The 26074-nt window shown below is 41.5% G+C and overlaps 1 protein-coding gene across 12 annotated transcripts in view; it reads left to right on the top strand.

The window, feature by feature from the left end:
* The window catches only part of PTPRC (protein tyrosine phosphatase receptor type C), a 168783-nt gene that overhangs the window by 111100 nt on the left and 31609 nt on the right, over positions 1 to 26074 (top strand). For all 12 annotated transcript variants that reach the window (XM_029062918.2, XM_029062917.2, XM_029062920.2 and 9 more), the window contains 6 exons: positions 8453 to 8575; positions 12443 to 12577; positions 18990 to 19142; positions 21277 to 21482; positions 21860 to 21920; positions 24031 to 24139. In XM_029062918.2, coding sequence (XP_028918751.1) covers positions 8453 to 8575; positions 12443 to 12577; positions 18990 to 19142; positions 21277 to 21482; positions 21860 to 21920; positions 24031 to 24139 — 787 coding nt within the window. The remainder of the gene's footprint in view (positions 1 to 8452; positions 8576 to 12442; positions 12578 to 18989; positions 19143 to 21276; positions 21483 to 21859; positions 21921 to 24030; positions 24140 to 26074) is intronic.

A 26074-nucleotide genomic window follows, 5' to 3' on the forward strand; every position in this document is an offset into this window, starting at 1 on the left:
ATTCCAGTATATTCTTCATTCTGCTGCCTGGGTCATCTGTCTACAGAAATGCTCTGGGCATGTCACTCCCCTCCTCAAAAACCTCCATTGGTTGCCTATCAACCTTCGCGTGAAGCAAAAACTCCTCACTCTTGGCTTCAAAGCTCTCCATCACCTAGCCCCCTCCTACCTCACCTCCCTTCTCTCCTTCTACAGCCCGGCCCGCACACTCCACTCCTCGGCCACTCACCTCCTCATGGTGCCTCATTCTCGCCTGTTCCGCTGTCGACACCTGGCCCATGTGCTACCACTGACCTGGAATGCCCTCCTTCCTCACATCTGCCAAACTCTCTCCCCCTCTTCAGTGCTCTACTGAGATTTCACCTCCTCCAGGAGGCCTTCCCAGACTGAGCCCTCCTTTTCACTTTGCCCCTCCTTCCCTCCCCATTGCCCCTCTTCCCTCCCTCTGCTCTATCCCCTTCCCCTCCCCACAGCACTTGAGTATATTTGTATATATTATTTATTACTCTATTAATGATGTGTATATAGCATGGCTCAGTGGAAAAGAGCCCGGGCTTGGGAGTCAGAGGTCATGAGTTTGAATCCCAGCTCTCCCACTTGTCAGCTGTGTGACTGTGGGCAAGTCACTTCACTTCTCTGTGCCTCAGTTCCCTCATCTGTCAAATGGAGATTAATGTGAGCCTCATGTGGGACAACCTGATTACCCTGTCTCTACCCCAGTGCTTCGAACACTGCTCTGCACGTAGTAAACGCTTAACAAATACCAAAATTATTATTATTATTAATACACGGTACTCTCCCAAGTGCTTAGTACAGTGCTGTGCACACAGTATGCACTCAATAAATACAATTAAGTGGTCGATAGTGCTCTGCACCAATTCAGTACTAATCAAGCAATCAGCGGTACAACATTATTATTATTATTATTTATTTTGATGGTATTGATGCCTGACTACTTGTTTTGTTATGCTGTCTGTCAATTGAGTTGGACACAGTCCCTGCCCCATACGTGGGGCCCTTAGTCTCTATCTCCACTTTACAGATGAGGCTACTGAGGCACAGAGGAGGTGAAGTGACTTGCCCAAGGTCACACAGCAGACAAGTGGCAGAGCCTGGATTAGAACCTACGACTAATTCCCAACCCATGCTCTCTCCACTACACCATGCAGCTTCTCTATGGTGGGGTGGTCTGTGAAATATAAAGAGGGAAGGAGTTCCAAGCCAGAGGGAGGATGTGGGCAAGGAGGATGTGGGCAAGGCGTACATGGTGAGATATATGAGATCAAGTTACAAAGAGTAGATTGGTGTTAGAGGAACAAAATGTGAGCTGGGCTGTAGTAGGAAATCTGTAAGGTAAAATAGGAGGGGGGCAAGCTAATTGAGTGCTTTAAAATTGATGATGAGTATCTGATATGGAGATCGAGGAGGAGATGTGGACTGAAACTATTTTTAGAAAAAACAATCTGGGCAGCAGAGTGAATTATGGGCTGGAAAAGGGAGAGACAGGAGGCAAGAAGGTCAGCAAGAAGATTGATGAAATAGTCAAGGTGAAATGTCTTGGCTTAGTGGAAAGAGCCTGGGCTTGGGAGTCAGAGGTCGTGGGTTCTAATTCTGGCTCCACCACTTGTCAGCTGTGTGACCTTGGGCAAGTCACTTAACTTCTCCAGGCCTCAGTTACCTCATCTCTAAAATGCGGTTGAAGACTGTGAGCCCCACGTGGGACAACCCAATTCCCTTGTATCTACCCCAGTGCTTGTCACATAGTAAGTGCTTAACAAATATCAACATTGTTATAAGTACTTGAATCAGTGTAGTAGTGGTTTGGATGGGGAGGAAAGAATGGATTTTAGCAATGTTGTGAAGAGGATTTGCTGACAGATTGAATATGAGGGTTGAATGAGAGAGATGAGTGGAGGATGCCAAGGTTATGGAGTTAGGAGACAATGTCGGTGAGACATCCAAGTAGAGATGTCCTGAAATCAGAGAAAATAAATACGAGACTATGGAGAAGGAGAGAGGTCAAGGCTAGAGAGGTAGATTTGGGAATCATCTGCTTAGATATGGTAACTGGAGCTATGGGAGTGAATGAGTTATCCAAGGGAGTGGGTGTAGATGGAGAATAGAAGGGGACCCAGAAGTGAGCCATGAGAGACCCCGACTGTAAGAGGGTGGGAGGTAGAGGAGGGGCCTGCAAAAGAAAGTGGGAATGAATGTTCAGGGATATAGGAGAAGAACCAAGAAAGGGCAGTGTTAGTGAAACCAAGGTTGGATAATGTTTCCAGAAGAAGGGGGTGGTTCATAATGTCAAAGGCATTTAAGTGATTGAGGAATTTGAGGATGGAGTAGAGGCCGTTACATTTGGCAAGAAAGAGATCATTCATGACCTTTGAAAGGGCACTTTTCATGGAGAGAAGAGGGCTGTAGCCATTTGGAGTGGACCACGGAGAGAAATGGAGGAGACGGACTGTTACCCAGGTATCAGATTTTGATGATGTCTTTCATTTGGGTGAGGATCAGACAGTTCACCTCCAATTCTAAATTGAACAACCATTCCTTTGTAGAATAGCCTGATGATTTTGGTGTATTTCTCTAGATAAGTTTACATAACAATTCCAGAGCACTGGTCTGCTGATAATTTCAAAATCTTTCATAAAGTTACAAAATCTTTTGTAAGAGGATTTAGCATTGCTCTCTGCACCTTTTTGTATCCACTACACTGCAAAGATAATAACTGTGCTGAGCTTTGATCTAGAGCCACGTTTGGTTTCAAGGTAATGATACCTATTCGTGAGAGTATCTTTTGCACACTTGTCCACTTTGTCTCTGAAAATGTAGTATTACATGTTTTCAGGCTTATTGCCTTTTGTGGAAACATTGCTTAGAGAAATGTATGTTCTACTGCCAGTAGGACATACATATTGGGAAGCAGTGTGGCTCAGTGGGAAAGAGCCTGGGCTTCAGAGTCAGAGGTCATGAGTTCGACTCCCGGATCTGCCACTTGTCAGCTGTGTGACTGTGGGCAAGTCACTTAACTTCTCTGTGCCTCAGTTACCTCATCTGTAAAATGGGGATTAACTGTGAGTCTCACATGGGACAACCTGATGACCCTGTATCTCCCCCAGCACTTAGAACAGTGCTCTGCACATAGTAAGTGCTTAACAAATACCAACATTATTATTCTTATCTTTGCAGTAGGAATAATGATTTTCTCAAACCATCCACATTGCCTTATCCGGTACCCTGTGCCCAGTGACTCAGTTTCTCACAGTTGCACATATGGCTAGTAAGGAGAACTGTCCTGGGCCAGAATATCTCTGCAACCTACGCAACAGACACCATTCTACCCTTAAGTATTTGGTAAGGCATCATTGGCTATAGTATTTCAAGTGGCATAAAGGGGTTTGGAGTAGAAACGGAGTTTACAGTTTCCAGTGAATATCAGGGGAAAAGCTCAAATCAGGAAAGAAAAAAAAAGCAGTGAAAAACAGCAATAAAAGATGCACAAGATGTCCTTCACGCAGCTTGACAGATAAGAGCAAAAGAAGAGGAGAAGTGTCAAAGCAGGGGACATACAACCAACTGCAGCTTATTTAAGGGGAAAAGCAGCTTCACCTGTCTGGAAATAAGATAGGTCTGTTCCCAGACATTGTTTTTAATAGAAAACTACCTCATTAGCAACTGCTAAAATGTGGAATGACCTTTCCACAGCAAGGCTTTTCTTTTCCTTTTTATGGTATTTGTTAAATATTTATTCATTCATTCATTCAATAATATTTACTGAGTGCTTACTATCTGCAGAGCACTGTACTAAGCGCTTGGAATGTACAAGTCGGCAACAGATAGAGACATTCCCTGCCCTTTGACGGGCTTACAATTTACTATCTCTGGACTGTAAATGCATTGTGGTCAGGGAATGGGTATATTTATTGTGATATTGTGCTCTTCCAAGCACTTAGTAATTTGCTTTACACATAGTAAGTGCTCAAAAAATATGATTGAATGAAAGAATGAATGTGCCAGGCACTATACTAAGTGCTGGTTGGATACAGTCTGTGTCCCATGTGGGGCTCACAGTCTTAATCCCCATTTTACAGATGTGGTAACTGAGGCACAGAGAAGGTAAGTAACTTGATCAAAGTCACACAGCAGAAAAGTGGTGGAGCTGGGATTAGAACATTGGTCCTTCTGACTCGCAAGCCTGTGTTCTTTCCACTAGGCCACATTGCTTCTCAGTGCATCCAGATTCCTTCTCCCTGAGTCACCCTTCATCAACAGGTCATCCAGTTTCTCTCAGGGCTATGCTAGTGATTCCACACCCGGCCAGTCTGTATTCTAAAATAACACCATAATGTCCTATGAATTTGTATCAATCAATGGCATTTACTGAGTGCTTAATGTGTGCAGAGCACTGTACTATGCAATTGAGAAAGTACAATATAACAGAGTTGGTAAACCCATTATCTGCCCACAAGAAGCTCAGCACCAAGCGGAAGAGGCAAATATTAAAATAAATTATGGATGCATACATGAGTTCTGTGGGGCTGAGGGTAAATTGAAAAAAGATCCAATTGCAAGAGTGATGCACAAGAGAGATGGAGTAGCGGAAACTAGGACTCAGTTGGCAAAAGCTTCTTGCAGGAGATGTGCTTCTAATAAAGCTTTGAAAGAGGGGAGGGTGGTGGTCTTTGGGTATGAAGGGAGAAAGCATTTCAGGCCAGAGTAAGATTTGGGTAAAGCGTTGGAAGTGGGATAGACAACAGTGAGGTACAGGGAGTAGACTGGTGTCAGAGTGAAGTAATTGTGCTGGGTTTTAGTAGGAATGCAGTGAGGTTAGATGGGAGGGGGCAAGGTGATTGAGAGCTTTAAAGCTGATGGTATCATCATGATGGCCTACTGGATAGAATATGGTCCTAGGAGTCAGAAGGACCTAGGTTCTAATCATGGCTCCACCACTTGCATGCTCTGTGATTTTGGGCAAGTCACCTCAGTTTCCTCATTTGTAAAATGGGGATTAAGACTGTGAGCCCCATGTAGGACAGGAACTGTGTGCAATATGATTGTCTTGTATCTACCCCAGCACATAGAAAGGGCTTAACAAATACCATAAAATAGTACCTAATCAGAGGAGATGCAATACAAAATGCCACTTCTAGATAGTGAAGGAATAGAGTGGGAAAAGTTAAAAACCCACACTGCCCCACACCAATCATGAAGCCAGAACTGGGGTAACCATGATACCCCATAAATTCCATTTTCTAGGTTGGACCAATAGAAAGGCACATATGAAAGAGAACTGGTTTACCCTGCTTCTGTCCTCCTGCTGTCAGGATCCAATGCACACAGCATTGTTGAGTGAGAGTCTCACTTCAGCATTCAATGTAATTGTAATCAGAATCAGGATAATCAGAAGCAAATCATAAACTTAAAATGTGGGGAGTCAAACCTGCCCAGAATTACCCTTCACTCTCTTTTTTTCTGGTAACACAGGGAAAGACATGGAAGTCAAAAGATAAAAGAAAAAATATAAATTGAGATGGGTTGTCCTGTATGCTGCCCTTCTGTTTAGAGGATAACCCTATAATGAAGAAACATATTAAGCATCATATAAGTAGGAATGTTTTTGATAGGCCATTTTAGATATATACATAGACAGCAGGTCTATGAGAAGTTCTTTGAAGAAAACATTATCTAACCTTGGCTTCACTGACACCATCATTTCCTGGCTCTTCTCTATATCTTTTGCTGTCTCCCACCCTCAACTGTAGGATTCCTCAAGGTTCAGTTCTGAGTCTCCTTCTAATCTCCAGCTACACCCACTCATTTGGAGAACTCATTCATTCCCAAGGCTTCAAGTACCACCTCTATGCAGATGATTCCCAAATCTACATTGCCAGCTCTGATCTCTCCTTCTCTGCAGTCTCATATTTCCTTCTCTCTTCAGGACTTTACTACTTGGATATCCCGCAATACCTCAAACAAACATGACCAAAACAGAACTCCTCATCTTCTCACCCAAACCTTTTCCTCCCGCTGACTTTCCTATAACAATAGACAGTGCCACTATCCACCCCTGTCTCACAAGCCTGTAGCCAAGGCATTATGCTTTATTCATCTCTCACATTCAACCTGCATATTAAGGCCGTCAAAAAATCCAGTTTTTTCAACCTTCACAGCATCACTAACCTCTACCCAACTCTCTCCATCCAAACTACCGCATTAATCCAAGAACTTCTTGTATCACACCTTGATTACCACATCAACTTCCTTGCTGACCTCCTTGCCTCCTGTCTCTCCCCAGTCTTGTCTATACTTCACTCTGCTACCTGAATCATCTTTCTAAGAATGTCCAGTCCATTTTTCTCCACTCTACAAAGACCTCCATTAGTTGCCCATCCACCTCTGCATCAAACAGAAACTCCTAACCATCAGTTTTAAAGCATTCAATCACCTTGTCCTCTTTTATCTTAAATCACTGATTTCCTACTGCAAACCAGCATGTTCACTTCACTGTACCTCAATCTCATCTATTTCACTCTGACCCCTTGCCCACAATTTACCTCTGGTCTGGAACTCCCTCCCTTTCATATCTGACAGACCATCACTCTCCCCACATTCAAAGATTTATTAAAATCATTTCTCCTCTGAGAGGCTTTCTCCAACTAAGCCTACATTTCCCTTAATCCCTCTCCCTTATGCATCACCTTTGCACTTAGTTTTGTATCTTTTATTCACCTCACACTCCACCTTACAGTATGTACATATATATCCATAATTCATTTTAGTATTTGTCTCCCTCTCTAAATTCTAAGCTCATTGTGGGAAGGAAATATTTCTAATAACTCTGTTGCACTGTACTCTCCTATATTTAGTAAAGTACTCTGCACATACTGAGTGCTTAATAAATATCATTGAGTGATTGAAAAACTAGGGTTATTAACAGTTGAAATGAATAATTCCTTGAATTCATATTATCAGAGAAAGAAGATAGTAGAAGCAGTAATCTTGGGAGTCAGAAAATATGTTATTCTTATGGTTATTATTATTATTTGTTAAGCACTTACTAGGGTTAAAGCACAGTTCTAAGTACAGAGGTAGATACAAGTTAATTAGGGGACAAACAGTACCTGTCCCACATGAGGGCTCACAGTCTAAGTAGGAGGGAGACAGACATTGAATCTCCATCTTTGAGATAAGAAAACAGACACAGAGAAGTCAAGTGATTTACCCAAGGTTATACTGTAGGTAACTGCCAGAGCCAGGATTAGAACCCAAGTCATCTAACTTCCAGACCTGTGCTCATATACTTTCACATGAAAAAAAGTTGCTTAGATAAATAGTCAAACAACCCAGGTTAGGCTGCTGTTCCTGTGATCAGAACACTTTACTAAACATGGTTGGAACAAGCTGTTCTAGAAAGCTTCCCACCAAGTATCCAATTGATCTTAGAGAGGCTGACAAGGGCCACAGAAGAGGAATATAACAGCAGCACCTTCAGGTCTGAAGCATTTTTCCCCCCAATAGTTTGTATTGTAAAGATCATTGGCATGATTGAGGGACGTTTATTTTGTCTTCCATAAGAACTGTGTTTCCTTAGGATTTAATGCGACTGCAAAATAATAGTGAAGGCAGAGAGGGCAGCACTGGCTAATTAGCCACTGAACCAAGGACAGTTTGGAGCAAGGAGAAATCTGGATCTGCTCCTTTTAAACAGTGTTCTTGCTACAGAGTCTAATGTCCTTTAATTTGAATTGCTTAAAGTTAATTTGCTCTTCTTATTGTCCATAATTTATTCTTATTGTTTAATGAATCTGCCTTCTCCTACTTCAGTTATGAGCCTCCTGTGTGACAGGCACTATGTCTGATCTGATGATTTGCTTAGCACAATACTTGGAAAATAGTGTTCAATACATATAGTAATAGCATTAATGATAATTCTTCTGCTTGTCTTAAGCGAAACAATGACAGAAGTATGGTATATAGCAATTTCTTGGGTAATTTTTAAGGTATTTGTTAAGTGCTTACTATGTTCCAGGCACTGTACTAAGCACTGGGTAGACCCAAGGTAATCAAGTTAGTTGGACATAGTCCCTGTCCCACATGGGGCTCACAGTCTTAATCTCCATTTGACAGAAGGTGTAACTGGCACAGAGAAATGAAGTGACTTGCCCAAGGTTATACAGCGGACAATGGGATTAGAACTCAGGTCCTTCTGACTCCAGGCCTGTGCTCTATCCACTAGGCCATGATATTTCAAAATTGAGAGTAATTTAGAGTCTTTTCATACTATTTAAAATTTGTAAATATTCAAATAAAATACCTGAATACAAGTCAGTGATGCCATTAATGTTATGTCATCAGTTTTCAGATTCTCTAAAATGCAAACTTTCTTCCAGTTTTGAATTGTGCAAAAGTTTAATACAGAGCCAGTAAATGTAATTGTTATTTCTTTCAGATAATCCAGGTCAAGAACGCAGGACACAAGAAAACTTGACCCCGAATACAAATTTTACATGCACAGCATTTTATGATGGAGCAAAAATTGCCCCAAACAAAAATTTTAAAACAGACTTTGGTGGTGAGTAAAGCAGTAATATTTTTAGGGTACTTTTCCTTATTTTACCCTTTCCCCCACAACTATTATTAAGCAATGTCTCACAGAACGGAGAGATGCTTTCATTTATTCAATCGTATTGAGTGCTTACTATGTGCACAGCACTGTACTAAGCACTTGGAATGTACAATTCGGCAACTGATAGAGACAATCCCTGCCCAAGAACGGGAGATCACTGAGGTTGGCACTGTTTGTTGGTTGCAAAGAAGAAAGAGTTATATCTTGGGTAGGTGGTACTTTTTGTGGGAGTAACCAGAAAAGAATTGGAGAGGTGTGTGTGTGTGTGTGTGAGGAACATGTGTGCCCTGGGAACCCAACCTCTGCACTCTGTGTGCTCAGTTGTGTATTTTGAGAAGTTTCCTTAGCCACTAGAAAAACAATTACTGCACTAAAGCATAATCACCTAAATGATTGCTTTAGGGTCTCAAAGATTGATAACAGTTTAAAAAAAAAGGGAATTAAAATTGAAATGGAAACTTCCATCGCTTACTTTGTTTACGGCTAACATTTTACATTTTAGGCTGCTGCATTCTTTAATTCTCACAAGGAGTATAGCTTAGAGTCTAGTCATGTCTGGAGGTCCTGGAACTCCCTATGGTGATTGGAGGTTCATACTCCCATGGTGCCTTGGGAGTTCAGGCTCTCAGGAGGCTTCAGGAAAAAAAATTCTCAGATCTCAGGACCATACAGAATCCATTTACTACCTTTGAAGTCATCTGACTCACAGGATCCTTCATGGGAGAGGTCAGACTGGAGCAGCTCTAGATCCCCATTCATTCATTCATTCAATCATTTATTGAGCACTTACTGAATGCAGAGCACTGTATTAAGCACTTGGGAGAGTACAATACAACAATAAACAGGCACATCCTCTGCCCACAACAAGCTTACGGTCTAGAGGAGACAGACCTTAAATAAATTACAAATTTGCACATTAAGTGCTATGGCGCTGGAAGGGGAGATGAATAAAGGGTGCAAATGAAGGCAGCACAGAAGGGAGTGGGAGATGAGGAAAGGAGGGTTTAGTCAGGGAAATCTTCTTGGAGGAAATGTGCCTTAAATAATGCTTTGAAGGGGAGGAGAGTAATTTTCTGTCAGATATGAGGAGGGAGGGTGTTCCAGGCCAGAAACAGGACATGGGTGAAAGATTGGCAGTGAGATAGATGAGACTGAGGTAGAGTGAGAAGGTTTAGCATTAGAGGAGTGAAGTGTGTGGGCTGGAGAATAGAGGTGGGAGTGGGCAAGGCGATTGAGTGCTTTAAAGCCAGTGATGAGGAGTTTTTGTTTAATGTAGAGGTGGACGGGTAACCACTGGAGGTTTTGGAGAAGTGGGGAAAGATGGCTTGAATGCTTTTGTAAGAAAATGTTCCAAACTGATAAGTGAAGTATGGACTGGAGTGGTTAGAGACAGTTAAGCGCTTAGTACAGTGCTCTGCACATAGTAAGCGCTCAATAAATACTATTGAATGAAAGGAGGCTGGGAAGTCAGCAAGGAGGCTGATACAGTAATCAAGGTGGGAGAGGATAACTGCTTTAATTAATGTGGTAACAATTTGGATGGGGAGAGAAGGGTGGATTTTGGTGATTTTTGTGAAGGTGGGACTGAAAGGATTTAGTGATGGATTGAATATGTGGGTTGAATGAGAGAGAGGCGTCAAGGATAATGCCAAGGTTATGGGCTTATGAGAGAGGAAGAATCATGGTCCCACCTACAGTGATGGGAAAGTCAGGGGGAGTACAGGGTTTGGGTGGAAAGATAAGTTCTGTTCTAGACATATTAAGTTTGAGGTAATGGGAGGACATCCAAGTAGAGATATCTTGAAAGCAGGAGAAGGGTATGAAGCTGGAGAGAAGGAGAGAGATCAGGGCTGGAAATGTAGTTTTGTGTATGAGTTCTCTAAGGAAATGGGTGTAGATGGAGAATAGAAGGGGACCCAGAATTGAACATTTAGGGAACCCCGCAGTTAAGGGGTCAGAAGCAGAGGAGGAGCCTTTGAAAGAGACTGAGAATGAACAGCCAGAGAGAGAAGAGAACAAGGAGAGGACAGTGTTAGTAAAGCTGACGTTGTATAACGTTTCCAGAAGAGGAGGTCAGCAGTGTCAAAGGTAGCTGAGAGATTGAGGATTAAGATGGAGTAGTGGCTGTTGGATTTGGCAAGAAGGAGGTCTTTGGTGACTTTTGAAAGGGTGGCTTCTGTGGAGTAACAGGGATGAAAGCCAGATTGTGTGGCATCAAGGAGAGAACTGGAGGAGAGGAACTTGAGATAGTGGTTGTAGACAGCATGATCAAGGAGTTTGGAGAGGAATGGTAGAAGAGAGATGGGATGATAATTAGAGGGAGACGTGGGGTCAAGGGAGGGTTATTTTAGGATAGAGGAGACATGGGCATGTTTGAAAGCAGTGGGGAAGAAGCCTTTGGAGAGTGAGCATTTGAAGATGGCAGTTAGGGGAAGAAGTAGAGAAGGAGCAGTGTTTCTATAAGGTGTAAAGGAATAGGGTTAGATGAACAGGTGGAAAGGGTGGATTTTGAGAGAAAGCAGGAGATTTCCTCTAGAAATAGAAATCTTCTGGAAAGGATTGGAGAGTTGAAAAAAGGGCAGGTGGTGGGAAGGACTAGGGAGGGGCTGGTGAGATTTTAGGAAGATCATGATTGATAGCCAGCAGTGCTCGGTGGCTCTTACACAAGAGAGAGAAAGGTGGATTGTGGAGGTGATCCAGGCCTGTGGGTAAGTGGTATGAGATCGAAGTGATAGGGGAGTGAGTGAGTTGAATTCAGTAGGCAGGGTGTGTTGAGAGTGCCAATGTTGTCATCAGGGGAAAGTAGCTTGGGTATGAAGGCTAAATGGTGCATGATGAATTGAGAAAATTGGATGGGGTCAAAAGATTGGAGGTCTCTGGCCGGGGGAACAGCACAGATCAAAGCCCTACTGAGAGCTCATCTCCTCCAGGAGGCCTTCCCAGACTGAGCCCTCCCTTTCCCTCTGCCTCTCCTCCCCTCCTCATTCCCCCTACTCCCTCCCTCTGCTCTACCCCCTTGCCCTCCCCACAGCACTTGTGTATATTTGTATATATTATTACTCTATTAATTATGTGTGTATATCTATGATTACATTTACTTTGATGGTATTGATGCCTGACTACTTGTTTTGTTTTGCTGTGTGTCTCCCCCTTTTAGACTGTGAGCCCGTTGTTGGTCAGGGATTGTATCAATCTGTTGCTGAACTGTATATTCCAGGTGCTGGGTACAGTGGTCTGCACCCAGTAAGCGCTTAATAAATATGATTGAATGAATGAATGAATTTGTAGGGAGGAGGTGTGTGGGTGAGAAGGCAGGTGAGTAGGTTGTGGTCAGATAGAGGGATTTCAGAGTTGGTGAGGGTAGGGATTGTTCAATGGTTAGTGATGATGAGATTGAGTGTATGTCCAGGTTGCTGAGTGGGTGAGGTGGGGTGGGGTCAGTGGAGTTGAGTAGTGATTAAAATATAGGCAGTGGAAGGATTGTCAGGAACATCTATGCAGATATTGAAGTCAGTACTAGTCTGGACTGGGTTATGAGAGGATAGGTGGGGGGATGTTCAGGGATCTTGCTTGCCCAAGTGCTTAATCCACTTGTCAAAGGAATCACTGGTATCCAACGAAACAGTTGCACTGAAATGTTCTAGCTCCCAGCAGTGCTGACAAAAAGTCCAGAACCAGAATAGTATGGGGTCCCAATTCTACTTTATATCTAAAAGTAATTCTTCAAAATACAAAGTCATTTACTAACTAGTAAATTAGTGAGATAATTCCATGTTAACAGAATTATTTGACTTCCTTAATTTCTTTTAACAGACCCAGAAAGGCCTCAAATTAGTGAATCGTATGCTGAAGAAAATGATATTATTATTAAATTGGACCATTCCATAAATACCAGCAGTGGCCCTATTCACCGATATGTAATTTGGGATATAGGAAATACTGTGACTGGTAATGTACATTGAGTTTATTGTAATTTTTTTTCAATTTCTAAAGTGTCATCACTCCTTGGAAAAGAACTAATCAAAGACCTATCAGTACTGATGCTCACCCTCTTCAGAGAATTGGGAGAACAGAGTACATTGATAAATTTTGGATAGCATAAACATGATGGGGAGTCTACTCTGCACTAGTGGTGAGCAGCTGATATGGCTCAGTAGTTTGGACGGGGTAGGCAATCTGGGTACTCAGTTACATGAAGGTTTATGTGACTATAGGAATCCAAGCTGCCTCAGACTCCGAGCGACCCAGTGTGCTCTGATGGATAGCACTGTTCCACACCACCTCTGCTAGCTTCAGTCAGTCACTCTGAGAAGTCATTCTCCCCCCTACTCTTCTCTGAACCCTAACTATAGCAAGGATCTCTAGCATAAACCTTTCAAATATAATGAATGTCATAATGGAGATATGCTCTCTTTTTAAAAAAAGATGTGGACAGATGAAAACAAATCACGAGTGGGAAACAGTGAGAAGGCATTGCCAAATCTTACAGAAGACTGAAGATTTTTTTACTGACAAGGAATGTTCAGGGGCCTAAATATCACAATGCTTCCCCACAGAGCTACACTTCATGAAAGGTTTAAATATTTGTCCCTCCCTATTTCCTCCCTGACAGCCATCTTCAACTGTTATTTTCCAATAACTTCTTCCCCACTGTTTTCAAACATGCTCGTGCATCTCCTATCCTAAAAAAAAAAACCCAAAAACCCTCCTTTGATCCCATGTCTCCCTCCAGTTATTGTCCAAAATCTCTCCTACCATTTCTCTCCAAACTCTTTGATCAAGCTGTCTACACTCACTGTCTTCACCTCCTCTCTTCTAATTCTCTACTTGACCCACTCCAATATGCCCCCTTCACTTCATTTAAACTGTCTTCTCTAAGGACAATAATGAACTCTCCTGTCTCTCCCCATTCCAGTCAATATTTCACTCTGCTGCCTGGATCATTTTTCTACAAAAACGTTCAGGACATATCTCCCCACTCCTTAAAAAACTCCAGAGTTGGCCCACCCACATCCACAACAAATGAAAACTCCTCACCAGTAGCTTTAAAGCACTCAATCATCTTGCCCCCTCCTACCTCACCTCACTACTTTTACTACAGTAAAAGGTTTTACTAAAGCCTGCACACTTTACTCCTCTCATGTTAACCATCTCATTGTGCCTCTGTATCATCTATTTCACCACCGATTCCTTGCCCACATCCTGCCTCTTGACTGGAACGTCCTTCCTCCTCAAATCCAACAGTCAATTACTCTCCCCCACTTCAAAGCCTTATTGGAGGCACATCTCCTCCGAGTAGTCTTACCGGAGTACCCCTTTCCTCTTCTCTCATTCCCTTCTGTGTCACCCTTACTTGCTCCCTTTATTCATCCCCCTGTCCCAGCCCCACAGCTCTTTTGTACTGGAAGAGTACAATATAACAGAATTGGTAGACAAATTCCCTGCCCACAAGGAGCTTACAGTTTCCTACTCTTGGGAACTATGGGAGTCCCTAAAGGGCTCAATTCTAGGTCTCCTTCTCTTCTTTTTTTTCACCCATTCCCTTGAAGAACTCATTATCCCCGATGGCTTCAAGTACTATCTTTAGGTAGGTGATTCCCAAATTTACGTCTCAAATCCTGACCTCTCTCCTTTTCTGCCATCATACATTTCCTCCATCAGTCAATCAGTCAATGATATTTATTGAGTGCTTACTGTGGGCAGAACATTGTATTAAGTCCTTGGGAAAATACAATATAACAGAGTTGATAGACATGCTCCCTGCCGAAGTTTACAGTCCAGAGGGGCAGACAGATATTAATGTAAATTAATGAATTTAATTACATAAGTGCTATGGGACTGAAAAAGAAGTGAATAAAGGGTGAGAATCCTATGCAAGGGTGACACAAAGGGGAGTGGGATAAGAGGAAATGCGGATTTAGTTGGGGAAGGCCTCTGGGAGGTAATGTGACTTTAATAAGACTTTGAAGGTGGTGAGAATGAACAACTGCTGGATATAATATATAAAGGACTTCCAGGCCAGAGGCAAGGTGTGGGCAAGGGGTCGGTGGAAAGATAGGAAAAATTGAGGTATAGAGAGTAGGTTGGCATTAGAGGAGCTAAGTGTGCAGGTTTATATGTGGTAGGAAATAAAGGAGGTGAAATATGTGTGCACAAGGTGGTGTTTTAAAGCCTATGGTAAGGACTTTCTGTTTGATGTAGGCAGAGGTTGATGGGCAACCACTGAAGGTTCTTAAGGAGTGAGAAAACATGGACTGCAGATTTTCATAGAGAAATGATCTGGGTGGCTGAATGAAGTATGACCTGAAGTGGGAAGAGACAATAGGCAGGGAGGTCAGCAAAAGACTGATGAAGTACTCAAGGTGGGAGAGGATAATTCTTGAATTAAGATGGTAATCAGTTTGGATAAGAGGAAAGGGAGAATTTGGGGATTTTTTTTGAAGATCGAACTGACCAAATTCAGTGACATACTGAATATGTGGGTTAAATGAGAGAGATTGAGTTGAGGTTAATGCCAAGGTTATGGTCCTGTAAAACAGGGAGGATGGTGGTGTTGGCCTGCTAAAATGGGAAAGTTCAGAGAGAGGACAGGGTTTGGATGGGAATATGAGTCCTGTTTTGGACATGCTAAGTTTGAGGAGCCAGTGGGACACTGAAGTAGAGATGTCCTGAAGGCAGGAGGAAATATGTGACTGCAGAGAGGTAGAAAGATCAGGGCTGAAGATGTAGGTTTGGGAATCATAGTAGTTGAAGCCATGGGAGTGAATGAGTTCTCCAAGGGAGTGGTGAAGATAGAGAATAGAAGGGGCACCAGGACTGATCCTTGAGAGACTCCCACAGTTATGGGGTGGGAGACAGAGGAGGACCCCACTAAAGAGATTGAGGATGAGGGACCAGAGAGATTAGGAGGAGAACAAGGAGAGGACGTCTGTGAAACCAAGGTTGAATTATGTTTTCAGAAAAGGGTGGTCAATAGTATCGAAGGCAGCTGAGAGATCGAGGAGGATTAGGATGAAAGGGAGGTTCTGTGGAGTGAAGTGGGATTTCAGGACACCATTTCCTGTATTTCCTGCCAACAGTTAACATATCTGAACAGAACTCCTCATCTTCCACCCACATCTGGTCCTCTGCCTATATTTCCCACCAAAGTAGACAACACCACGAGCCTCCCTGTCTCAAAAGTCCATAACCTTAGCATTACCCTTCACTTATCTCTCTCATTCAATCCACGTAGTCAATCTTTCACCAAATCCTGTCACTTCTACCTTCACAACTTTGCTAAAATTCACCTCTCCAGGTAATCTACTGTTATGCTGATTCAAGCATTTATCCTATGTGAACTTGACTACTGCATTAGCCTCCTTACAGACCTCCTTCCCTCCAGTCTCTCCCCACTCCATTCCACACTTCACTTTGCAGCCTGGATAATTTATCTTAAAAAAGTTCACTCCATGTCTCCCCACTCCTCAAGAAACTCCAGTGGTTGCCCATCCACCTTCTCATAAAATGGAAACCCCTTACCATCTGCTTTAAAGCACTCAATCAGCTTGCTCCCTCCTATCTTATCTTGCTGATTTCCTACTACAAAACTCACTATGATCCTCTTATGCCAACCTATTCACTGTACCTCAATCTCATTGACCCCTTGCCCATGTCCCCCCCTCTGGACTGGAACTCCCTCCCCATTCATATATGATTGAACACTACTCTCCCACCTTCAGTCAATCAATTAGTGATATTTATCAAGCAATTACAGTGTGTGCAGAGCACTGTACTAAGAGCTTAGGAAAATACAACAAAGTTGGTGGACACATTTCCTGCCCTCAGAACACCTTCAAAATTCCTTCCCTGATTAAGCCCTCTTTTCTCTGACTTCCTTTCCCTTCTGTATGCACTAGGATTTGTACCCCTCAATCATCTGATGTTTACCTCATCCTCAGTCCCACAGCACTTACATACCTATCCGTAATTTGTTTAATGTCTGTATCCTCCTCTAGACTCTAAACTCTTTATGGGCAGGGAATGTTTCTACCTACCTTGTAGTGTACTCTCCCAAGCAATTTGTACAGTGTTCTCCACACAGTTAGTGCTCAATAAATACCATTGTTTGATTATACATTGATCCAATTTGCATTTTTGGAATTTTGAGTCTAATGAAGGATTGTGCCCCTCTGCTACACAGTAGTAGCAATGATATAAAAATACATTTTCTTGCTATTGAATATAGTTAATGAGGTGCTTAGATTTGGGGTACCTCTAAGAATGGCTTTCTCTTATTAGGAAAGCCAACACTGTAAGCTAAATTGTAAGGTATTACAATACCTTATTGTAATATTGTAAGGTAATTGTAAGCTGCTGACTGATAGGCAATATGTTGGCTTTATAGCATTTTGTCAGATATAGACAGTCCCCATAGAAGACATTGCAAGAATAATACCTTGTCAGTCAACAACAAAACATATACTTTGAAAGTAAGACATTTACTAGAAATGAAGCTAATTTTTTAATTAAATTTGACATTATCAACAAAGAATTTTGTCAATAAATCAAGAAGTTCATTTTGCAAAGGTACTGGCAAGTAGCTTTTTCCTGTCTACCTGTGCACTCTTTCTTCCCACTATACCATAGCTCACACTATTTATTTCTCTCAAGGTAACTAAATCACTGTGGCTCATTCTTGTCTCTCCTACTAACCATCTTTTGCCACACCCTTCCTACTGCATAGAATGTCCTTCATTTCAAATCCTACAGGCTAGAGCTCTCCCACTCTTCAAATTCCTTCTGAAATCACAACTCTTTCCGGAAGCCTTTCTAGATTATTTCCAATCTTCCCAAATTTTATGCTTCCAACTTCTAATTCAACATTTTTGCACTCCACATCTGCCACTTCAGCATTCCTGTGCCACCTTAGAATTGTTGTTCTCCCACCCTGTCATTAAACTTACACATCTTACATGGTCAGTCACTGGTAAAGGGATCCTCCATTAAGGCTGCCAGATCCCAGCTGACCTTCTGTTTGGAATTTCTGATCTGACAGAAAGATGTGAAATAGCGCCACAGCAGGAAGACCAACTAGGTGTCAAGTCACCTGATTTTATAATGAACATTGCTGCTTACAATTGATTTGTCTCATCTGAAAAAGATTCAGTACCCATACTGGGGACCATTATATATGGTATTTAAACATTAATCATGAAACTTCCCACCCAACTCAGCTCCTACTACCAAGTTCTATGGCCCAGAAGTGGCAGCCGTGTTCATAGGAACCTGGGAGAAGAACACAAAAATTGGATCAGGTATCCTGGAGAAATGCTCCAGGTTTGGATGAATTATCAATCCATCACTCAATACTATTGATTGAGCTGTTAACATGTACAAAGCACTGCTTGAGAAAATATGTGGTACAACAGAGTTGGTAGGCTCCATCCCACTTCACAAGGAGCTAACAGTCTATAAAGGGAGACAGACATTAAAATATATTGGGGGTAGGGGAAACAGTAAAGAGTAAGGGTGCTTGCATAAATACTGTGGAGTCAGAATGAGTATCAAAGTGCTTAAGGGATACACAGCCATATGCACAGATGACAGAGAGGAGAAGAAATAAAAGATTTAGACTGGGAAGGTCTCTTGGAGGGGATGTGATTTTTAGGAGGGTTTTGAAGGTGGAGAGAGTGGTGGATTTTTAGATAGGAAAGGGGAGGAGACTCCAGGACAAAGGGAGAAGGTGGACAAGGGGTCAGTGGCAGGATAGGTGAGATCGAAGTACAAAGAGTAGCTTGGTGTTAGAGGAGTGAAGTGTGTGGGTTGCGTTATAGTAGGAGATTAGCAATGTTAGGTAGAGGGGAGAGAGCTGACTGAGTGTAGACTTCAACAAAAAATATCACCCATAGGATGATATCATGCAATTCTGCATGCTGCGGTAAGGAATAGGATGCCATTTGTTTCAAGGTATGGTTTGAGTGCTGCCATTGGCCATCCCCAAAATGACATTAACCATATTCTGCCTTAGTATATGGTCGACAAGACTGCACTGCTCACAGGCTAAAGAAATAAAGACACAACTCATAGTTGCTCTCCTAGAGCAAAGTCTTCATGGAACAGAGTTGAAAATAGAGACAAGCCTTAAGCAGAACAAATCCACTAATGAAACAGTGAGGTAAACAATGTTGTTAGCCACAATTACACACATGATAAAGACCTCACTTTCAGTAGTACTATCACTGAAAACAAAGAACAGCTAGATATATTAGTTTGACATTAATTAGAAAAAAATCTATTTTTTAATTAAAATATGTATAATTGTTGGGAAAATGTATTATATATTTTCTATACTTTTAACACTTATTTCTGAAAAATTCAGCGACCTATCAACCACAAACAGATGAAGGCAAGTATACACTGAAAAACTTAAGTTATTACAAGAATTATACCTTGCTAGTAAAAGCCTCCACCTGTGGGAAAATAGAACGTTTTGGACCTCCTCAAACAACTACAGTTGAAATACCTGCAGGAAGTAAGTTGTTTTTCTTTTACACTTCTTATCTAGAGTCATATCACCAAAATGAATAGTTTGGGTCCTCGAGAACTCCAACAATCTTCATGATGATATTCCCACCCAGCATGTGACTACTTAATAACCATGAGGGCTGTTGTATTATTTCACTGATTCTTAGTCTGACTGTGGTACATGAAGATGAAGTTTTTCCTCTTGTTTAATTGTTTTGCTGCTGCTGTTCCTTCATTCAATTATTCAGTTGTATTTATTGAGCGCTTACCACAGTGCAGAGCATTGTATTAATGCTTGGGAGAGTACAGTGCAACAATAAAAAGACATATTCCATGTCTACAATGAGCTTAGTCTAGATAGGGGAGACAGACATTAATATTTGTAATTATTAATTGCATATATTACAGATTAATAAATTACAGATATGTTCATAGGTGCTGTGGGGCTAGGAGGGAGGATGAAAAAAGGGAGCAAATCAGGGTAATGCAGAAGGGAGTGAGTGAAAGAAGAGCAAAAGTGTACTTAGAAGAGGAAAGGGGGACTTGGTCAGGGAAGGCCTCTTGGAGGAGATGTGCTGTTAATAAGGCTTTGAAGGTGGGGAGAGTCATTGTCTGTTGAATTTGAAGAGGGAGGGCATTCCAGGCCAGAGGCAGGACATGGGCAAGGAGCTGGTGGTGAGATAGATGAGATCAAGGCACAGTGAGAAGGTTGACATTAGAGGAGTAAAATGTGCAGGCTGGGTTGTAGTAGGAGAGTAGTGAGATGAGGTAGGAGCGGGTAAGGTGATTTGAGTGCTTTAAAGCCAGTGGTGAGAGCTTTTGTTTTGCTTCTTCTTTCAGCACCTTCCATTTCTATAATTTTAGTTTCCTTTTTCCCAAGTAAAGGTCCCAGTGTGATAGGAATCTTGGTTATAATCAAGCTAGGTTTCCCCAGTGCAACTGCACAGGGAAAGAGTGGGCTCTCTTGCTGCTCCTCAGGGCCCATAAAGAGGACTGTGCTATGTAAGCTCCCAGAGGGCAAGAACTCTACTCCTGATGCCCCCCTGCCTTCTGTTTCAATTTTGAAATCGGGTTGTTGCTGCCTAGGCCTGACTTTTACTTCTGCCAATCAAGGCTAGGCCCAAGGGGGAATTTGCCATGAGCTCTGATATAAGGTACTGGGCTTTAGTGAGATCATTGGAGTGAATGACAACAATTATAAAGAAGTCAGTAATAGAGTTGATCCAAGTGGATGATGACCTGGTTTTGGCAGATGGCATTGATAAAGGAAAAAAAGTGTGGGGTGGTGATGATCGATCAATCAGTGACATTTATTGAAGGCTTACTGTGTGCATAGCACTGAACTAAGCACTTGGGAAAACCCAGTACAGTTGAATTGACAGACAGATCCCCATCCACAGGGAGCTTATGTAGAAATGAAGACATCAGAAGGACTGCTATTCTTTCACTATGTTTGGTCAGGATAGCTGTTCTTTATTCTGTTCCCAGGGATATAAGGTGGGGGATTCAAACCAATGCCCGGTTCACATATGTAGGTAGTCCCAGTGACCCAGGCCTATCCTTGATGATATGGATCAGAACTTCTAGAGCAAAGATTCTTTGTGTACTTGAACTGCTGTAGGAGAAGCTGCAGGAGGAGCAGGAAAAGGCACTACTCCTGGATAGCTTCTTGCTGGTTGCTATCCACCCCATAGACTGAAAACTCATTATGGGCAGGGAATGTGTCTGTTTATTGTTATATTATGCTAACCCAAGACCTTAGTACAGTAGTACAGCATGCAGTAAGAACTCAATAAATGTGATTGAATGAATGAATAAATGAAAGCAGAAGGGCCTGTTGTACCTGTGCAGCTTCTGTACTCTTGCTTAGTGGGAGAAGGAACATCCCTCTGTAGCTTTTAGCACCCTTAACTACCTATAGAATAAGCCACCTTGGTGCCTTGTGCTTTTACCTCTATTTTCCTAAGGCCAGAGTATGGTGCAGTTCCATATTATATTATGGTGGAGTTCCACATTGGCCTGAGTCTTAGAGGACTTGTACATTTTTCCTCTTCTGCACAAATTAAAGCAGTTGAAAAATATTCAAACTATTTCTTTTGGAACACTAAAATACAAAATAATAACATTCATTTTTTAAACAGAACCTGGTAATATTCAAGAAGATAAGATAAAACTGTTATCAGACAACAGCATGGAGATAACTTGTAAGAAATCCATAGAATTTAAAGGTCCTAAAAATCTCTTTATATTGACATATGTAATGGATTCAAAAAACATTGAAATGATGAATTCCAACTGCACTTTTACTGTGGAAGGTCTTCGATATTTGACAACATACAAGTTTACTGTAAGATATCAAACTTTATTATAACTAATATATGCTATTTAAAATATTTTTCTGTTACTTTACATTCACTGTTTGTCCTTTTATACATTTTCTCCTAAGAAAATGATTAGAAATTCACAACTCAATGCTGTAGTGTTATAATCTGTACATAAATACTGTTTGAAAATGAAACAGGGCAAATGCTAGAATTTTCATTAGGTGGTAGTTTTATTCTGGAAGTTTTTTTAAAGGTTTGCTAGGAATAAGGGGAAGCTTCATTAGCTGAAGTCATTTGTTATAAAGGAATTGTAATACATATAGTTTACTGAAGTAAATGTCACTTTGTAAATTTCATTTATGGGACCACAATTAAGTTATATTTTTCATTTCATTTTCAGATCACGGCTTACAATGGAGTGAATAAAGGAGACCCATGCATAAAAATTGAAAATACAAAATGTAAGTTTTCATTGTTAGAATTTATAAAATTAATCTCTGGTGAATTTTCTATTATTAAGTAATGCATTAATTTTAGTAATGTCTTAATTAGTTCCTCTTAGAGGACTTTTATGTTTCTAAAAGTAGCATGACCTAGTGGTAAGAGCATGGGCTTGGGAGTCAGAGGACGTGGGTTCTGATCTTGTCTCTGCCACTTGTCTGCTGTGTGACCTTGGGCAAGTCACTTAACTTCTCTATGCCTCAGTTACCTTGTCTGTAAAATGAGACTTTGAGCCCCAGGTGGGACAACCTGATTACCTTGTATCTACACCAGCACTTAGAATAGTGATTGGCACATAGTAAATGCTTAACAAATACAATAATACTAATAATTGTTATTATTCATCCTTAGATGTACTATCTATTCCAAGTAATTTGCACTTCTATTATTTAGCTTTCCGAGTATCAACAGAGCATTGGTATTTTCTATCCAAAATGTTTCAGGAAGTTGAAGCTGGAAGACTATAGAAAAATAGATCGTGGCTATATCAACCTGTGGCAATCAACAATCAATGATATTTACTGAGCAAATACTATGTGCAGATCACTGTACTAAATGCTTGGGAAAGTTAGAGGGTTGATAGATGCAGTCCTGGCCCACAAGGAGCTCAAAGTCGACTAGGATTGATTGCAGATACAAGAATATGACTGTATTCAGAATCATGAGCCATAAGGCAGCATACAAGTTTCATAGCTGCAGAGGAAATCTCAGCTTCTGGAAGGTGCCCCCAGAAGCAGTAGTGCTTCTAGGTGAGGATAAATTAGTGATCACCTGGCCACACCCTGTGGAGGAGTGGTTCTGGACTGGAGCTCAAAGTTAGGATGTTTAGGTTGAGAGAGGAAATTGGGAGTAGGTGGGAGAGGTGAAAGAGATGAATAATCTCTCTCCCTCTCTCTCCTTCTCTCCCTATGGTCCTATTTATCCCCTTATTTTACTTCTCTCTCTTCCTTACTCCTTTCACCTGACTTTTCCACACTCCCTCTTTTTTCCCCACTTTCCTCTTTTGACTTCTTTTATTTTTTCTTCCTTTCCACTTTTCCTTGGCCTTTCTCACCACTTTTAACCCTTGTCCCAGGATCACTTTGAGTGCCTTTGCAAAATATAATTGTGTCCTTGGTCTCAGTCCTTTAGGAACTCCCTAGGCTGTGAATTCATCCTGCTCTGAAGTGCCCCCCCTTCTCTACCTTCAAAATCTCCTGAAACTTGACCTGAATCCTTGTGCAGTACTGTGATCTTTTGGGAGTCTAGAACTTAAAGCAAAGAGCAGAGAAAAAGAAAGGCCCCACAAAAATAACCAAAATCTAAAAAAGTGGGAAAACAAAGAGCACTGTGAATATTTATGTTGAAGTGAAAACTTATAGGAAATTGAATAGCAGTTTTCTCAGAATTCAACTACATGAAAATACATTCAAGAAAGGGAAAAAAAAGTCCATTCCAAGGAAGACAGGGTTTAAAGTTAATATCAATCAAGAAGAATTGAATCGAAATTGAATTTGGAAGAACATGTAGCACTTAGCACAGTTTTGGTACCTAGTATGTGCTCAATATATACCGTAACTAACTGTGACACAGGCACAGACTGTCAGAAGGTGGATCATTTTTAAGAAAAGACTGAAGAGTTTTATTTGTAAAATGCTGTCCATCCTAGAGACAAAGGGATGAGCTAGTGTCTCTTTGTTTAACTATGGAGTTGTTGAAAGTGGGAGGAAAGCAACTCTTCTAGGTAAATCTACTAACTGGAAGATAATTGTGTCAATTCAGTTTTGTTTATACTCTATAATTGGGTCAATGCACTTAAAAGATATTAATAGAATACATACATCAATATTGTTTGTGGGTAATGACTGGGGGATCAGGGATATACTATGAATGGTACTAATCAGTACTAATTTTACTTTTCTGAAAGCCTTCTCTATAGAAAAAGTAAGTCCAACTCTGCAGTACTGTCATGATAGCAGGATTGGGGCCAGGGTGGGGGGCAGTCATCTTTACAAGAAATACTTTTAAATGATTTTTAAGAGAATTGGTGGTATTAAAAAAAAAATCAACATACTCTATTTTTATTTATAGACAATTCTCAAGCACTGATCACATTCCTGGCATTCTTGATTATTGTGACATCTATAGCCTTGCTTATAGTTCTTTATAAAATCTATGACCTGCACAAAAAAAGACTGAGGTAAGAATTTTCTCCCAAAGACCCCAAAATGATTTTGATTCTCTGTCATAACTTCATGAGTTGTTTTCAACAGTGTGATGAGTGTAATAGATATTGATGGAATTTTATCACCAGTGTCCAATATGTAGGCATCACAAATGATTGCTCCTTTCTATTTGCCCTTGCATCACTCAATCAGTGCTAATTATTTAGAGCTTAGTATAAGCAAGCCACTGTTCTGTGCACTTGGGATAGTAAAATACAACAGAATTCCCTTCCCTTAATGAGCTTACAGTCTACAGGGGGATACAGATGTTAATATTAATATGTAATTAGTAATATATAATTTAAAAATATGTACATAAGTGCTGTGGGGTTGGGGTTGTCACAGATCCAAGTGTATAAAAGATGCAGATGGGAGGGAAAGCTGGGGGAAAGAGGGCTTAATCAGGGAAGGCCTCTTCCTCTTGGAGATGTGACCTTAATAATGCTGTGAAATTGGAGAGACTGGTCGTCTGGTGTTTATGGAGGTGGAGGAAATTCCAAACTATGGGGAAGATGTGAGAAAGAGGTCAGCAGCCAGATAGATCAGATGTCTGCCCGCCACCTAAAACTCAGCATATCCAAAACTGAGCTCCTTATCTTCCCTCCCAAGCCCTGTCCTCTTCTTGACTTCCCTATCACTGTGGATGGTATGACCATCCTTCCCGTCTCTCAAACCCGCAACCTTGGTGTCATCTTTGACTCGGCTCTCTCGTTCACCCCACACATCCAATCCATCACCAAGGCCTGCTGGTCTCACCTTTATAATATTGCCAGGATCCGCCCTTTCCTCTCCATCCAAATGGCTATTTTACTGGTACATTTCAAAAACAAAATAAATACTATTGAATGAATGAATCACATCAGGGCATAGTGAGTAAGCTGACTCTAGACAAGTGGAGTGTGCAGGGTGGGCTGTAGTAAGAGATCAGTGAGGTGAGATAGGATGAAGTGAACTGATTGAGTGCATTAAATCCAATTGTTAGGAGTTTCTGCTTGATGTGGAGGTAGATGGAAGCCATTGGAGGTTCTTCAGGAGCAGGGAGACATGGATTGAACATTTTTGTTTGAAAGATGATTTGTGCAGCAGAGTGAAATATAGACTGAAGCGGGAGAGACAGGAGGCCAGACAGTCAGGAGGGAGACAGTTGCAGTAGTTAAGGCAGGAGAGGATAAGTGCTTGGATCAGCATGGTAACAATTTGAATGGAGAGAAAAGGACAGATTTTAGCAGAGTCTCCATCATTCTTAAAACCCACTAGTAAAGCAAGGTGTGGGGGGAAAGGGGGAGGGATTGGAAAAGAGATGAGGAGTAGCTCTGCCTAAATATCCATTCACCTTACTTAACAGTCATCCAGAAGAGGTTATTGAAGGTGAAGAGGCTTAGAGTAGGGTGGTGTACTAAAGCAGCATTACGCACATGTCCTTGCATTCCTCAAAAACTTTCAATGGCTGTCCATTCCTCTCTGCGTTGATAATACTGGCTAATAATAATAATGGTATTTAGTAAGTGCTTACTATGTGCCAAGCACTGTTCTAAGTGCTGGGGTAGATACAAGGTTATCAGGTTGTCCCACATGGGGATCAGAGTCTTAAATCCCCATTTTACAGATGAGGTATCTGAGGTGCAGAATTCCCAGCTCTCCAATTTCTCACCTCTTCCTCTTGCCTTTCCTGCTACCTGGAACTCCCTTTCACCTCGAATTTGCCAGACCATAGTTCCTCCATCTTCCAAAACCTTCTGAAATCCATTTCCTCTAGATTCTAAGCTCATTATGGGCAGGGAACATGTCTGCCAAATCTGTTATTTTCTACTCACCCTAGTGCTCAGTACAGTGCTCTACGCACATTAAGCACTCAAATACAATTGATTGATCTCTTTCAAGAGGACTTCCTGCACCATTTCTGCATCAAC

The sequence above is a fragment of the Ornithorhynchus anatinus genome, chromosome 4, assembly GCF_004115215.2.
Source record: "Ornithorhynchus anatinus isolate Pmale09 chromosome 4, mOrnAna1.pri.v4, whole genome shotgun sequence".
In the NCBI taxonomy this organism is placed as follows: domain Eukaryota; kingdom Metazoa; phylum Chordata; class Mammalia; order Monotremata; family Ornithorhynchidae; genus Ornithorhynchus; species Ornithorhynchus anatinus.